The following is a 15,224-nucleotide window of genomic DNA, read 5'->3' as shown; positions in this document are numbered from 1 at the left end:
ACAAGGCCTTTGCCAGAGCAAAGAGATTTAGAAAGAGAAGCATCAGGCTATCATACAGGGTCAAAAAAAGAAAGAATATTCCCATTCCTCCGCGATCTCTCCTATTGAAACCCGGTAGCTTAAGCTCTTGAAAACTTAAGAGGGGTTCCCCAAAGTAGCTTCTCCAAGTGTGTCCCTGCACATGACACAAAATACGTGAATTTCTCTAATTCACACACTGAATTATGTGAGTGCGTAGTCCTTTAATGTACTTAAAGACATAACTGCAATGACAATTTCCTTATGGCTAACATGGGTCATCCAGATGTGCAATTCCAAGTGATTCTCTTAGGCTTCATAGCTCCAATGCACATACCAGAGGAACTGAAAACACATTTTCAGTTTCACTACCCCTACTGCAATAGCCGCTTGTGTACAGGCATCCCATAACCCATCAACAGGAGCCGGGAATTTCACAGGTTTCTTTCTTACATAAACTGCTACTTGGTGTGGCACAACACAGCTGTCGCTGTTTCTGCAGGAGCATCCCTGGGACAGCTTTCCAGAGCAGGGGATGCAGGCTCAGGTCCTGCAAAGCGCTCCCCATTCCCAAAATGACACCCCATTTCCAGCCTCGGCTCGGCTAGCACTGTCGCTGTGGCTGGCACTGGCACCTGTGGCCGGCAGGTGCCCAGGGAAACTCTCCTCCTCCCCTCTGCCACCGCCGCCACCGGGCGCCGCGGCCGGGGACTGCGGCACCCGCCGAAGCACCCCAGGGCTGGCCGGAGGCACCCAGGCCGGCGGCTGGAAGCGGCCCCCTTCCCTCACCGCCTGACGAGGGAGGGGGGGAACGGAAAGGATAAGAAAAAAACAACCCGCAAACTGCTGCGGGGGAGGAAGGGGGGTACAACTTCCCTCCACAGGCATGCACCACCCGCCCTAGCCCTCGCCCCTCAGGTGGGCGGGCAGCCTATAACGGCGGCGGCCACCGCGGGCAGGGCCGCCCCGGGCCGTTACCTAACAGCGGGCGGGCAGGGCAGGGCTGGGCCGCCCCGGGCCGTTACCTAACGGCGGGCAGGGCCGGGCCGGGCCGTTACCTAACGGCGGGCGGGCGGGCGGGCAGGGCAGGGACGGGCAGGGCCGGCCCGGGCGCCTTATGTAAGGGCAGGGGCGGGGCGGCGTTGCTGTGGCGGCAGCGGCGCCATGTCCTGGTACCGCAACGCCGTGTGGTTCGTGAAGGGGCTGCGGGAATACACGAGGTACAGGCGGCGGGGCGGGCGCTGCGGACAGGCTGGGGCCGTTTCTGGGCGTTCGGTTTCTGTGTATTTTTAATGGCAGCCTCCCCCGCTCCGCCTGAGCGGACCGATGTCAGCACCTTCCCTGTGGGAGCTGCCCGCTCAGGCACCTGCCCCGGGACTGCAGCCGGGCCGGCTCCCGCCTCTCAGGGCTTGGCCCGTGTGGCCTGTGGCGAGCAAAGTCTTTCAGCTGTCGCTATGTCACTCGCTGCAGTGTCACTGGTGCTATACCTGGCCTCTCCCTCCAGCACGGAGGATAACGGGGAGGAGGGGGTGTTTAGCCCACGCGGAGCTGTGAGGGAAGAGCGCTTCTCAACTGCCCCCTGTGTTTTTTGGAGGTACTCTCTTCTAGTTTCTCACAGGTGTCTCTGATTTATTCAGGACCGGCTATGAGTCTGCTTCCAAGCACTTCAATCCAGCTGATGTGGAGGTGGACGTGGCTGGAAGATCCTTTCTGGTCACTGGTGCCAACAGTGGCATTGGCAAGGCCACAGCCAAAGAGATAGCGAGGAGAGGTGAGCCGGGCAGGCATGAGGAGCCCTGAGGGGTCCATACGGAGAAGATGGAAGGGATCAGGCCTGCCCTTCCAGCACAAGTGCAACAATGCAGCTCCTGGGGATGAGCGGTCAGGCGTGTTATTTATCAAGGGAGTCTGTGGGGGTTAGAGATTTAAGCATGATCGGTGCTGTGAAAACTGGAGTAATGAAACCACGTTAGTGGAGACAATCTGCAAAGTGTTTCTTAAGTGCAGGTTTACTGAAACTATCTGGCCCTTGTGGTGGTGCTGGTGGATGGAGGTCTGTTTGTGGCTTATAGGCTTTTAGGACTTACGTGGTACAAGTAGCAGCCTGGCTAAATTTGAACAGTTTTGAAGAAGTTACAAATGTATCATATGATGAAAGAAAACAATTGGCTTTGCTAAGCTGAGATGGGCGGGTATAAAAGAAGCTGCACTTGATCCGAGTGATAATAACCTGGAGTTTGTGCCCTTTAACTGGTTACAAGCAACCATTTTTTTCTGTTGCTTTCTGTAAGCAAGGAGATGGTATGAACTGGAACTAGCTGCTGTTGAAGGATAAACCTAACCCCTTTCAGAGCTGACACAATAATACTTCTTGTGATAGGAGTTTTGGCACGTAGAATGGAAGGGAGGAGCTTGCAGCTCTTTGCTCTCTTTGCCTGCCTAGGTTTCATAACTATCTTATGAAGTGGTGACTCAGTTAAACTGATTCAAAATTATTAGCATGAAAGAGCCTTTGAGTTAAAGATCCCCATCAGTGCTAGTAGCCAGTATATGATTGATTTCAGGTTCCCACCACTGCCATTATGTATAATAGCCTTATCTAAATAGTGCTTTGTCTGGAGACTGTTTTGCTCATAAACAGATGTGACTGCCAGGTTTTGAAAGCTGTCAAGATGACTGGATCTGCATAGGATTTGGTCACCATGTCTGGTATTTGAAGCCCAAAGAACAACCTTGGGTTCAGACTGCTTGGCTGAACCTTGTGTTTGTGTTGCTGTGTATATGAAGTTAAAATGACCTAAAAGAGTGATACTGATCCTGTCCTTGAACTTGTCGCTCTGAAACACAATGTCAGTTGTTGGGGCCCTAGTTTCTAGTTGAGTCTCTTCAAGTACACTATGACAAGAAATAAGGAATTCAGACTTGGCAAAAAGAATAACAAAGCTATGTTGGCTTTACCTTCAAGTACTTCATATTTTTGTAAATAATGATGATAACTTCTTTAGCCTGAGTTCAGCTTCTCTCTGTATTGGTGTCTTATGGCTATTACAGATTTGGGCTTTCCCATGTGTCTTCTGAACTGCATTTCCAGTTTGACACAGTCTTCTCCCAGCCACTCTGACAATTCCCACGTGTTGTTTAAGTTCAAATAACATCAATCTTTACTACGGAAAATATATTCAAATCCCTTTCCTAGCCTATAGGTCACACCAAAATTTCCCCCTCTCCTTAACATCAAGAAAAATGTTCATATTCAGAGCCCTTAGAACCCAAATATTTCCCCTGAAGATTTTTCAGTGTAGACTATGAGAATGTTCCTGATCAGCTTGAAGGCCAGCTACTTCTTCCATGTGTCTAATTTGTACACGTTACTTGTGCTGTACCCTGTGTCTTGGGAAGAGCTCCTTAAACATCTGCAAGTGTACATCCTTAACTGCCTTAAGATCTGTAACTAAAGCCCTCCTTTGCACTGAAGCCTGCAGTCACTGTGAGAATGGCCAAAGAAGCAAGCATTGGATGCTGCCCCTTCTGATTGCCTTTTGTCTTGCTTATGAAATCTGTTCTCCCTGGGTCAAAAACTTTCATTCTGATCTGGAAATACTCGGTGGCTGTCTGTGCATGGTTCCTTCCATGTATGGTACATGTGTAACACAAAATGAAGACAAAACTGTATTAATTGTTGGTTAGTGTCATTTGTATGATTATCCCAGATTCGGGAGTTTCCCCCTGCTGCCTGCGGTTATGAACTTGGTAAAAGTAACTCGGTCAACTCTGGCAGTGCAGTGGAGGAGTCAGACCCTGTTAGAAAATTTCAAAAGAACCTTGAAACTTGTTGGCTGCATTAGCTGCATGCCAAATATACTTGCAATGGTGGTCCTCAGTGGAAAAACCTCTCTTGTAGACAGAAAATTTCATTATCAGACCCCACTCTGGGCTGTGCAGTGTGACTGCTCTATTCCGAAGGTAGACTTAGTGTCTTGCATTTGGGTTCCAGGTGTTAGAAGAGTGACCCAGCACCATTGTTTCTATTATCAATCCTTTGGGATTATATTGCTTGAGCCTTCTAGTGATGCATTGCTAGCAACCCCTAAAACACCCTTAAAAATGGGTAAAAGTAGAGTGCGGGTATTCCTGTGACTGAGAGTAACATATTGCTTGTGATGATCAGAGAATACAAAGCATAAAAATTAAAAAGAATTATGCCTACCTGTACGTTGGTCCCCTTCTTGAAGGGTGTCTTTAAGGTAGCTAAGTTATAAGGTCACGATAAGTATCCAGGCCTTTGAGAGGAGCCTTGCCCGGCATGTTCCTTTCATAGAAAAGATGGTTAGAAGGGACCTCTAGAGGTCATCTTGTCCAGCATCTCACCTGAAGCAAGACTGTTGCCAACACTAGATCAAACCAGCCATTGCTTTGTCTTGCTGGATCTTGAAACCTGCAAGGATGGAAATTCTGCATCTTTTTTTTTCTTGATACCTAAGCTGCAGTTTGTGGCCATTTCCTGCAAACTGGTGTGCAATCACAAGAGGTTTTTTGTTTCATTTGGATTGTATCAGAAACTAACCCCAAACAAGAGCTGCAAATTGCACATTGCTTCCCGGCCTTCCTTCTTTGTTGATGCCTCCCCCAAACATAGTAATTATAAAATGTGTTTCTTGTCGAAATCCACCAGGTGGCACGGTTCATCTGGTTTGCCGAAATAAAGAACGGGCAGAGGTTGCCAAAGGAGAAATAGTGACAGAAACCGGCAATCACGTGAGTTTTTTTTCAGTCTTTTGTTTACTCTTAGGAAGATTAATATTAAAGACCTCAGAGGCCTTGAGATGCTTAGTCTGTTCTGTCATTTTGCTGTTGTGTTTTCAATAGTAGTTTCATACGGACATGGAAATGTCTAGTAGCTTATCACGCACTTGGTTTCAAGTGATTTAATTTCACTAGGTGATGTTTTCTATGATTAATAACATCACCAGCAGCACGCTGTTTTACTTAATGTTTGTTGCTGATATGTTTTGTGATGTCCTACTTACTATTCCTAACTATGTGGCTGAGGCTTTGAAAAGTTAATGCACTGCAACACTCTTAACAACAGCATTTATGAGTCTCAGCACTGGAGTTGAAGGTTTTATGTGTTTGAATAACACACTCTTGATTTGCTAAGGTTGGCTGCTCTGTGAAGTTCTGTGTGTGGTCCTAGTTCCATGCTTTACATACTTTCCCATCTCTTTTTTTTTTTTTTTTTTTTTTTTTTTTTTTTTTTTTGTAATTTCTCTTCCTTACCTCTTCCCTTCTGTTACATATTCTTTTTGCTTCTGCATATATCACTGTACAGTATCCCCCTGTAGCTGGCACTGTTGCTTTTACTAATTGTTCGGGAGGGTGTGCTTATGGAGGAGTGCAGTCATTATCTTTCTATCTTTGTGTTTTGGCTAGGATAGAGTTAATTTTTTTCATGGCAGCTCCTATAGTGGTATGTTTTGGATTTGTGACCAAAACCTGTGTTTTAGTTGCTGAGCAGTGCTCGCCCAGCATCAGTACCTTTTCTGGTTCTCATGCTGCCCCACCAGCGAGTAGCTGGGGATGCACAAAAAGTTGGGAAGGGACATACTGGGACAACTGACCCCAACTGCCCAAAGGGATATCCTATACCATATGATGTCATGCTCAGCAATAAAAGCTGGAGGAAGGGGGGGACATTTGCTATTACGCTGTTTGACTTTCCAAATCACTGTTGCATGTCATGAAGGCCTGCTTTCCTGGGGATTGCTAAACACTTGCCTGACAATGAAAAGTCAGGCAAATAAAACTAAGGATTTTTCTTTTTTATTTTGCTTTGTTTGCACACACAGCTGTACTTCACTTATTAACCTATCTTTACTTAACCCACAATTTTTTTCAGTTTTATCCTTTCAGTTCTCTCCCCCATCTCATTGGGAGGGAAGTGAGCGAGCAGTTGTGTGGGGCTTAGCTGCCTACTGAGGTTAACTCACAACACTTGGATGGAGATCTGTCTTAATTTTAAATAGTGACTTGGCTCTTGAACACAGTGGTTTGATTCCAGTAATAGTTTTTAATGTGAATCAAAATTTCTGAAGGCTTTTAATGGTTAGAGATACCATATTGACTAAATTTCTGCTCTTTGGTTTCAGCTCCCTAGTGTGACACAACCAGCATTACACTTCAGTTCTTTAATGGAGGTGAATTAGATCAGTCCTTATGTAGAAAATAATACTTTCCAGCTGTCTGTAACTGTGTAATCCCATGGCTATAGTAAGACTGGTGATTATCTGTGTTACCGTCTTTTCTAACTGCAGACAGACAGCCTGGGAAGAAGGGTAAGTTTGATGACCTCTGAAGGTTCCTTCACGTTCTATTTTTTGTCATTTGGTGAAACAAAACTTGAGGCAAATAATGTTCTTCCTCTAAAAGCAGCACAATTACTGCATTCCCACTCTTGGTATGCTGCAAATCTGTAGTTTCTCTAGTCTTGGAAGAGTTTGAGAGCACTGCAGAACTTGTGTGAGACCCTGGGGACAGGGTACTTGTACAAAAAGCAGCGTTCCGTGAAGTGTTAGACAAGCTGTAAAAGAGACCCTGTGGGACATGTGACTGTATTGGGAAGAGTCATTTTGATAAGGAGTCCACTAGAACATCCCTCTTTATAAATACTCATTCAGAAGCAATCCAGGGAGATAATAAAGTACCATATCTGCAACTTGACAAGCTCTATCCAGACTTAACTTCCTCCTCCTTGAGCTGTTAACTTGATCATCTGGACAGAGATCCTGTTGTAGCATATACCAAAGATTTTTTCCATCTTCCACAGCAACACCAGCTGGAGTTTGGTGCTGAAATGGAGTTGTTATTTGGCAGGCAGGTGCACCTAGACCTGGGAACCGGGAAGTTCCCCTAACCTGTTAAAGTAGATCTAATCACAGAGATTAGGTCTCACTTTGAAAATGGCTTTGCTACCTTAAGGACTTTTATAGGGAACAGGCCTGTGCATCCTTTTTCTGAGCCAATGTGACAGTCTTCAGCAGACAATTATTGATTTAGGTGTTTTTCAGTCTCTGAAATCACTTGTAATATTGAACATCTGTCCCAAAAAGTTCAGTTCTTCTGTACTACTACATAGTGGTAGTAGCTTTAAAAGTAGAAAGCTTTAAGAGAGGTATCCAGTTAGAAACAGTAGAGCAGTGTTAGGTTTTTGGTCAGAAATTAACATTACCATGAGAAAATTCTGACGTAACTCAACTAAGAAGCTGAAATCCAATGGTTAGAGAGGAAGAGTCATGCGTTTCTTATCTTCAGGGAAGCAGAATTATACGCAGGGAATAATGTCTTATAATTTTCTCAGCTTCTTTGCTCATCTTATTTGCTTGTATGATGAGTATTTAAAGAAACAACTTGGAAAGAGTGGAGGCCCTTTAATGATTATTTGTTGTTTTGCATGAGAACATTTCCTCTGCATAATTATTTTAAAGCTGCCTTTTCCTGGGTTACTTCATAAGACTATCTGTGGTATGTCTTTGAGACTAAGTGCTATCTAGGAGAAGAGTAGGAGTTGACATGCCTTTTGTATGCCTATGATAAATGCCACTGTGCTTGTACTAGGTAGGTAGAACACAAATCTGCAAAAAGCAAGAGAATTGCTTGTAACAAACAGTAAAAGGTTTGTGATGTTTTGGAGAGAGGCGATATTTCTAGCTTTAGTGGTTTAGAAAATTATAAATTTGCTCTATGTCAAGCTTTTCCTTTTTTTGTTCTATTGCATCCACATTCCTGGTCATAAGTATGTCAAAACATTGCAAGACTGTTGTGACATGGGGTAGCTAACAAGGACTTAGCAGTTAATGCAGCAGTTAGCATGGAAGGGGTTGCAGAAGGTACCCAACACTGAGACAGCTGGAGTGGGTGCAGTGATGCACCTGGAAGTGTGCTCTCCTGCCCTGGTTGGAGCAGCTGTGCCTGGCACATGGGAGGCTGGCCCAGACAGAGCTCCAGAGGAATGATGTGGCAGATATTGGGCTGCAGGGAGTCACTGGTACTTCTCCCTGAGCCTGGGGTAGAGCATGATGGTGGCCTTATCGGTTGGGTTCTGCTGTTGAGGTGCTGGGCTTCCGGGTGAAGCAACGGCAGGAGATGAGCAGGCTGCATACCCATAGCGAACAGAAACAGGATATTGACAAGGTCTTTGCAGAGGGTGGAAGAGCACAAACCCCAACATTGCACAGAAGAAGGGACAGATAGAAACTGTGCTTGAATAAGCAGTGGATAGAGACTCCCAAGATGGGGAGGAATGGAAGCTTGTGACTGCTGGCAACACAAGGCAGGCTTGTTATCTGCCAGCAGATGTGCATTTATAGGTATAGTGCCATGGTAACAGATAAGGAAGAACAAGCTCTGTCAGGGGAAGTGTGGAGACAGATGAGCCTGAACTGTTGTCAGCACTGGGAGGAAGTGGTGGGTGATAATGGTTGGAGGCTCCCTCCCTGGGGGGGTTGGAGGCACCCATCTGCAGTCTTGGCTCGATGTCTGGAGAGGTTTGTCACTTGCTAGGGACTCACATCCATGGTGTTGTGGAGAGGCTGCTGAGGCTCATTTGGACCTCTGGCCAGTATCTCTTGTTGCCCAACCACATGGGCACCCATGACATTGTGAGGGGTGACCCTGAGTTAATCAAGAGTGCCTTATAGAGGATAAAGGGCATGGGGGCTCAAGTAATGCTCTCCTAAATCCTTCCAGTGAAAGCAAAGGGCTTGTGCAGGAGCACAGACACCCTGAAGGTGCAGCTGGTGTCACTTTGGTTTTGGCCTTTATGACCTCTTGAGCGTTGCTGAGCAGGAATGACAAAGTGGAGCAAGAGTATCTTTGCCAACAGGTGTGCTAAGCTAGTGAGGAGGGCTTTAAAGTGGTTTCACTGGGGGATAGTGACCAAGCCCAGTGGAGTCATGGCGACAGTGGTTATGTGTCTAGGGGACAGAACATGGAGGAGAATCTTAGTTTTTGTGTGAAAGCAGCGTGACTACGAGCCCATTTCAGATGCCTGTACATGAATGCTTCTGGCATAGGAAACACAGGAATCCATGCACAGTTGCAGAGCTGTGATCTCACTGGGATTAGAGAGATATGGCTGACATGACTAGAGTGCTGGAATGGGTTGTATACAGGCCCTTTTAGAAAGGCAAGCTGGGAAGACAAGGTGGAGGATTTGTGCTCTGCGCAAAGAAATGGCTTGAATGCATGGAGCTTTGCTCTGAAATGGGTAATAAGCCAGTTGAGAGCTTATGGGTAAGGCACGTAGGTCAGAATCGATGTTGATAACATTGTGGTGGTTGTCTACTACGGATTGCCTGATGAAGTAGAGGAAGTAGACAGAGTGGTTTTTTAGAAGGCTAGGGAAGCCCCATCATCACAGGTCATGGTAGCCATGGAGCACTTGAACCACCCTGATACAGTCCAGGAGATTTCTGGAGAGCATTGAGGACAATTTTTTTATGAGTGTTGGACAAGCCAGCTACGGGTGATCTCTGCTGGACCTGCTATAAATAGTAGTCTTGAATTGCTGTCTTGGTGGAAGTGGCCATGAGACTGGAATATAAGATTGAGACAGGTGAGAAGAATGAGTAGAATTACAATCTTTGGTTTTAGAAAAGCAGATTTTGTCTTTTAATGGACCTGGTTGGCAGGATCCCATGGGAGGCAGCCATGAGGAGCAAAAGGCACTGAGAAAGATGGTTGATCTTCATGGGAAACCTCCTCAAAGTGGGAGATGCTTCCCGTTAACTGGAAAAAGACAAACCACTCGCCTTCAAAAAAGGCAAGCAGGATTTGGGGAACTACAGGCTGGTCAGCCTCACCTTGGTCCCTGGGAAAACTATGGAGCAAATCCTTGTGGAAGCCATGAAAGACAGAAAGGTAGTTGTGGAAAAAACAGCGTGTAAAGGGCGAACCTGGCCTGACTGTCCTGATTGCTGCCTTTGGTGAGATGACTCTGCCTGTGGGCAAGAGGAGAGCAGTGCTTGCCTCTTTCCTTAACTTTGCTTTTTACGTGGTCTAGTATCCTTGTAGCCAGTTTGGAGACATGTTGTTTGAACTGGTGGATAACAAGCTGGGGGGAAAAGTGGAACATTTGGCTCAAAAATGACAATCAACAGTGAAAAGCTGATCTGTTAAAATTTTTTAGTGACATCCCCCACAAGTCAGTACAGGGGCAAAACCTGTTTAGCATCTCTTTTAACAACTTGGACGGAGTGAAGTGCAATCTTTATCGGATTGCAGGTCTTAAATGAGGAGAGGGAACTGGGGGGCAGGGCTGCTATTCAGAGGGATTTAACAGGTGACGAAATAGGCTGACATGAACCTCATGAAGTTCACCAGGAGCAGGTGCACAATCCTGCCCTGGGATGGAGTAACCCCATGGAGTAGTACAGGTTGGGACTAGCTGGCTGGAAAGCAGCTTTGCAGAAAAGGACCTGAGAGTTTCAAGTTGTCCCTGAGTGAGCAGTGTGCCCTGGGGCAAGGATGGCCAGCCACACCCCAGGCTGCATGAATGTGAGTGTAGCCAGCAGGCTGAAAGAAGTGCATTTTCCTCTCCATTAAGACTGTGAGACCACAGGAGGAGTTCCGTGCTCAGTTTTGAGCTCCCCAGGACAAGGAAGTCATCAATGTCCTGGAGCAAGTCAAGCAGATGGCTGCCAAGGTGACTAGGGAGATGGGACGTGTGATGTATAAGGAGAGGCTAAGAGGACTGGCTCATTCAGTGTTGAGAAGGTTGAGATGGGTACACACTGTAGTGTACAGCCCCGTGATGGGAGGGTGTAGGGAAGGCAGTGCCATGCTTCTTTTGGAGGTCTGCAGTCAAAGGACAAGAGGTAGCAGACACACGCTGTAACAGGGCAAAATTCTGACTAGATAGTAGGGCAGGTTTTTTTTACCATGAGGGTGGTCAAAGACTGGAGCATGGTGCTCAGAGAGGCTGGTGAATCTCCATCTTTGGAAATAAAACTTTTCTGGACAACCTGATCTTAGTTACCTGCCTTGAGTTGGCAGCGGGACCAAGCAGCCTCCAGAGGACCCCTCTCAACCTAAATTATTCTCTGATCCTGTGACCTTGAGCATTTCTTTGGAAAGTTGCTTTCAGCTGAAGAGAAAGTTGCTGTATGACTTGTTAAAACAGAAATTTTGCAAGCTTTGCAATATTTTTCTAGTTCTCTGCTATGCCTGACTGTCACATACATTTATCTAAGTAGGGCTCTCTTAATAAATTCAGCATTAAAGCTATGGCTCAGAAGCAACTGAACCAAGTCACTAAACATGTTTTAAGGGCTAGAATTAGATTTCCTAGTTGTGCATGTTAACCTCAGTGTTTTAGTTGTGTTCTAGAGAGATTTTTTCATACTGCTTAGATACTTTTTCACCTAGGCAGCCCTTAACAGTGAGCAGGGTCTCTTCACTGTCCCTGTTGATTGTAACTTATTTTTTTTTTTTTTTTTTCCTTTAGAATATCTTCTTCCATATTGTGGATCTATCTAATCCCAAAGAAATCTGGAAGTTTGCTGAAAAATTCAAAAATGAACATAAATTAAATGTGTTGGTAAGTTTGCATACTTAAATCATGTGTCTGTCTTTGGTGTGTGTAGCCTATGAATTTGTCCAACTGGTAGTGTAGATTTCACAACTTGGCTCAAAATTCTCTGCTTGGTTTTCTCTAAATGCGTTTGCAGTAGTCTCCATGGTCTGTTTGCTCTTGTCCGTTCTTAGCTCACATACAGAGATATGCTACAAAAAAAGAGACAAGCAGTAATTTTTTAGCTGCATCTTTTGAGGTTCTTACCATATGTTTTCTGTTTGACTTTCATTACTAATAACTTTGTCCCTCTTAAAGCTAGTCTTTCTTAAACATTAAACTTTTATAGAAAGTCAAGTTAGACCAGTCTAAAACAGAGCCAGGGAGAGAGCAAACAGTTAAGCATCATGGCTGGTAAGGGCTCAGTACACTTTCCCCTTTATTTACCAGTGAAAATTTGCTCTGGGTGCTGTACTAAAACTGAGGCATCTGGAGCAGTTGTTTTGGTGCTTGCTAGATGAGGAAATTCTGATGGAAATGGGAAAACAGCTTTTGAGGAGTGGCAGTGGATGATGTGCATTTCTTTTTTTGAGGTGGGAAGGTAAAGCTTGAGGTTCCTCTGGATGTTGGAGCAAAGAAAGAATTGTGTCTGAGAATGTGCTAGCTACACATAGCTTGCAAACTTCTGGCTGTTCATGAAGTTTTACCTTACAATGCATCCAGCTGTGTGGTGCAGTGCTGTTTTAGCAACGTGTGAGTCAGACGGGGTATCTTCAGGATTGCCAGGCAGACAGAAAAACTGGGGTCCCTACAACCAGGGCACAAAGTCAATGTGAAGCACCTCTGCTGGTTAGCTGTGCCCTTCTCAGGGCTAACTAGGATGCAGCAGCCTGCTGGCCTGGCTAATCTGCCAAGTTTGGAGCTAATTATTTTAATTTGCTGAGGATGGGAGTTCCTGTGAGCCATTCTACTGCACGTTGCACAGCTTCCCACAGTGAATTTTCCCTTAATGGAGAATACATGACCGTTAGTGTGGGTGATGTGGGGTCAGTGCTGTCTCTTAGATGAGACTAAAACTACACTGCTTATTTACATTCTAATATTTGCTCTAAAACTTGCATATTACTTTCTGTGAGAGAAGTTTAAAAACATGGAGTAAGGCGTGAAGAGGACTTGGCTCTTTGTTTACTACCATGTGTGGTGAGCCATTTCTCTGAAGATCGTTCTTTTTGTAAAGAACCTTTATGGTCATCAACAGAGTAGTGTGATTTGGAGTAGCAAGATTTATTAAAACAGTTTGTAGCTTTATGTTGCAAACTAACATGGTCTGCTTGTATGTGTGAATTTGTTTGTAGATATTTGTGTAGATACATTTTTGTTTACAAGAGTTGTCTTACAGGTCAACAATGCAGGTTGTATGGTGAATAACAGAGAATTAACTGAAGATGGACTTGAAAAAAACTTTGCAACGAACACTTTGGGTGAGTATTGAAGGCTTAGTTCTGAAATATACTTAATTTGATTATGCAAGTATGGTTTTTTACATCTGGGTTCATGAGTTATGTATTCCTGCTCAAAGAGGGACCATACCATTGCTATGACAGGGAAGAAGCAGGAAAGGAAAAGAAATATTACAGCTAGTTTGGAGTGTCTTTTTTCGTTTTAGTTCTGTTAATTTCTCCATTTCTTTCACTTGTTCTCATATCAGTGACTTTATTTAGCATAGCAGTGGACAAATGCAGATAAATTTACTTAAATTGATTCTGAAATTTGCTAGGGAACTTTGTTCCAAGCAGTGCTGCTAATGATGCTCTCTTTTTAATAAGTGTGCTTCTATGGCTTGGATAGAGCTTGGAGCATGTTCAGATGTTTAAAAAGACATTCAAATGTTTCAGTAGGCTTGATCAGCCCTGTTTGATGTGACAGAGGCACTGTGTAGGAAGGCTGTGCCTTATATAGTGCCCTGGATACTCTCAAACAGATGCAACACCTAGTCAAATGATTGAGCAGTACTGGGTAAGTCTTAGGCACTCCACATATAATGGGAATACCCCATGAACTCTGTGGTGAAGGTATAACATGGACAAAATGAGGGAAGCAAATGGGAAGGGAGAGATGTGGATGAGCAGGGAAGACAATGAGCAAAGTGAAACGTTCCCCCACAAAAGCTGTGGAAAAGATGTGAGCAAACAGCCAGCCAGCAGTGGGAAGAGCCTTCTGCTACCACTGATATCTGTAGAGCTGAAAGCTGCACCTCTTGCAAAGAGAGTTGTGGTACTTGCATCAGCTGACAGTCCTGACACTCTCTTTTCCCCCCTCTGCCTCCATGCAGGGTAGGTGGCTTTCTCAAAAGACTGTCTTTTATATATTTAGAAGTGACACATTAAGGCGGAATTTTGTTTCTGTATCTTCCTCCTGTTCATCAGTATTTGGGATGAGGAAGGGGGAAGCTTAGGCTATAAAGATCAGGCATTTATAGAACTAATATAGCCTGGAAACCACTGCTGGGTTTTATTCTTAGCCTTTTTCCTGTGTTGCTTCCTTAACTCCTATTTACTTCTGAAAACTAACATTTTTATGTATAAATGTATTGTGCTTAACTGATATGGTGCATACAGCTTATTTTTTCTGCAAGTCTAACTACATTAAACTGACAATTAATTCAAGTATAAAGGCACAGATTCATTTTCTTCAAGTTAATCTTCTGCTAACATTCTTCTGTTTCTTATGGACAACATTCAAAATTAATTTTATTTTGCCATCATATTTCCCCTAGCTAGAAGTTCGAGCACTTCTACCTTGAGAGATTTATTCACCTTAAGTTAGTTTAACCCCCCTGTGGTCTTTCAAACAAAAATCTAGTGATGTGCGAAGGTGCAGTTCTTCCAGAGAGAAGCAGAGTCAAACAAAGGCAACAGTATGAACATGAAAGCAAGTTTTGGTTTAGTTTTAAACGTTAAGGAAATTAATTTCTGAGGAACTGTGCATCACTTGAATTAGATTTTATAACACAAGTAGAAGCAGCAAGTTCTGCTTTCCCAGCTGTAAATCAGCCTCATAACAGATATACAGCTGCACAGAGGAAGCAGAATTACGATTGTAGTGAACTAGGAAAATGCCTGTATTATCTTTTAGGAATGTTACATATAGATCTCCTTTATTCATCTGTATATCACTTGCTGCATGAATGTATAGAAAGGTCGAGGAGGTAATTGCACATTTGAGCAGATAAGGTGAGACAGGTAAGTCATCCTCTATTGTCCAACTTTTCTGCAGAGTTCAGACAAGGCCCAGGTTGTTTGCGGAGACAGGTTCTGTCTAGGCAACAATAAGGATTAAATTTTGAAGCTTTTAGAACTTGGTTGAGTGGGAAGGGCCTGTCTGCAGGGAAAAGTTTCTGTGCTTGCAGGTCAGACACACGTGAAGGACCAATGCTATCAACAAATTGCAAGAGTTTTTCTTCAAAGTCAGAGATGGGGTAATAAATCACATCTGCTGGAGTTATAGTAGGAGAAAGCTGTATGGAGAAAGGCCTGTCAGAGTAGATGCTGTGTTAAGCAATTTCCCTAAGCACTAGGTACCTTTGGGTGTGCTTCGCTTTGAAGAAGTTATTTCTGTATCGGTTATAGGTTCCCAGAGA

At 44.4% G+C, this 15,224-nt stretch overlaps 1 protein-coding gene across 5 annotated transcripts in view; it reads left to right on the top strand.

The window, feature by feature from the left end:
• Positions 1–1,125: 1,125 nt before the first annotated feature.
• DHRS12 (dehydrogenase/reductase 12) overlaps positions 1,126–15,224 on the top strand; it is a 30,163-nt gene continuing 16,064 nt past the window's right edge. For 4 of the 5 annotated variants that reach the window (XM_055801663.1, XM_055801661.1, XM_055801660.1 and 1 more), the window contains exons 1-5: positions 1,126–1,238; positions 1,656–1,789; positions 4,691–4,773; positions 11,519–11,611; positions 12,984–13,065. In XM_055801663.1, coding sequence (XP_055657638.1) covers positions 1,183–1,238; positions 1,656–1,789; positions 4,691–4,773; positions 11,519–11,611; positions 12,984–13,065 — 448 coding nt within the window. In that variant the 5' untranslated portion in view covers positions 1,126–1,182. The remainder of the gene's footprint in view (positions 1,239–1,655; positions 1,790–4,690; positions 4,774–11,518; positions 11,612–12,983; positions 13,066–15,224) is intronic. The other variant, XM_055801665.1, reaches the window with a different exon arrangement.

The sequence above is a fragment of the Falco peregrinus genome, chromosome 4, assembly GCF_023634155.1.
Source record: "Falco peregrinus isolate bFalPer1 chromosome 4, bFalPer1.pri, whole genome shotgun sequence".
Taxonomy (NCBI): domain Eukaryota; kingdom Metazoa; phylum Chordata; class Aves; order Falconiformes; family Falconidae; genus Falco; species Falco peregrinus.
Note: the sequence above shows the minus strand (reverse complement) of the source record. Positions and strands in the feature narration are given on the sequence as shown.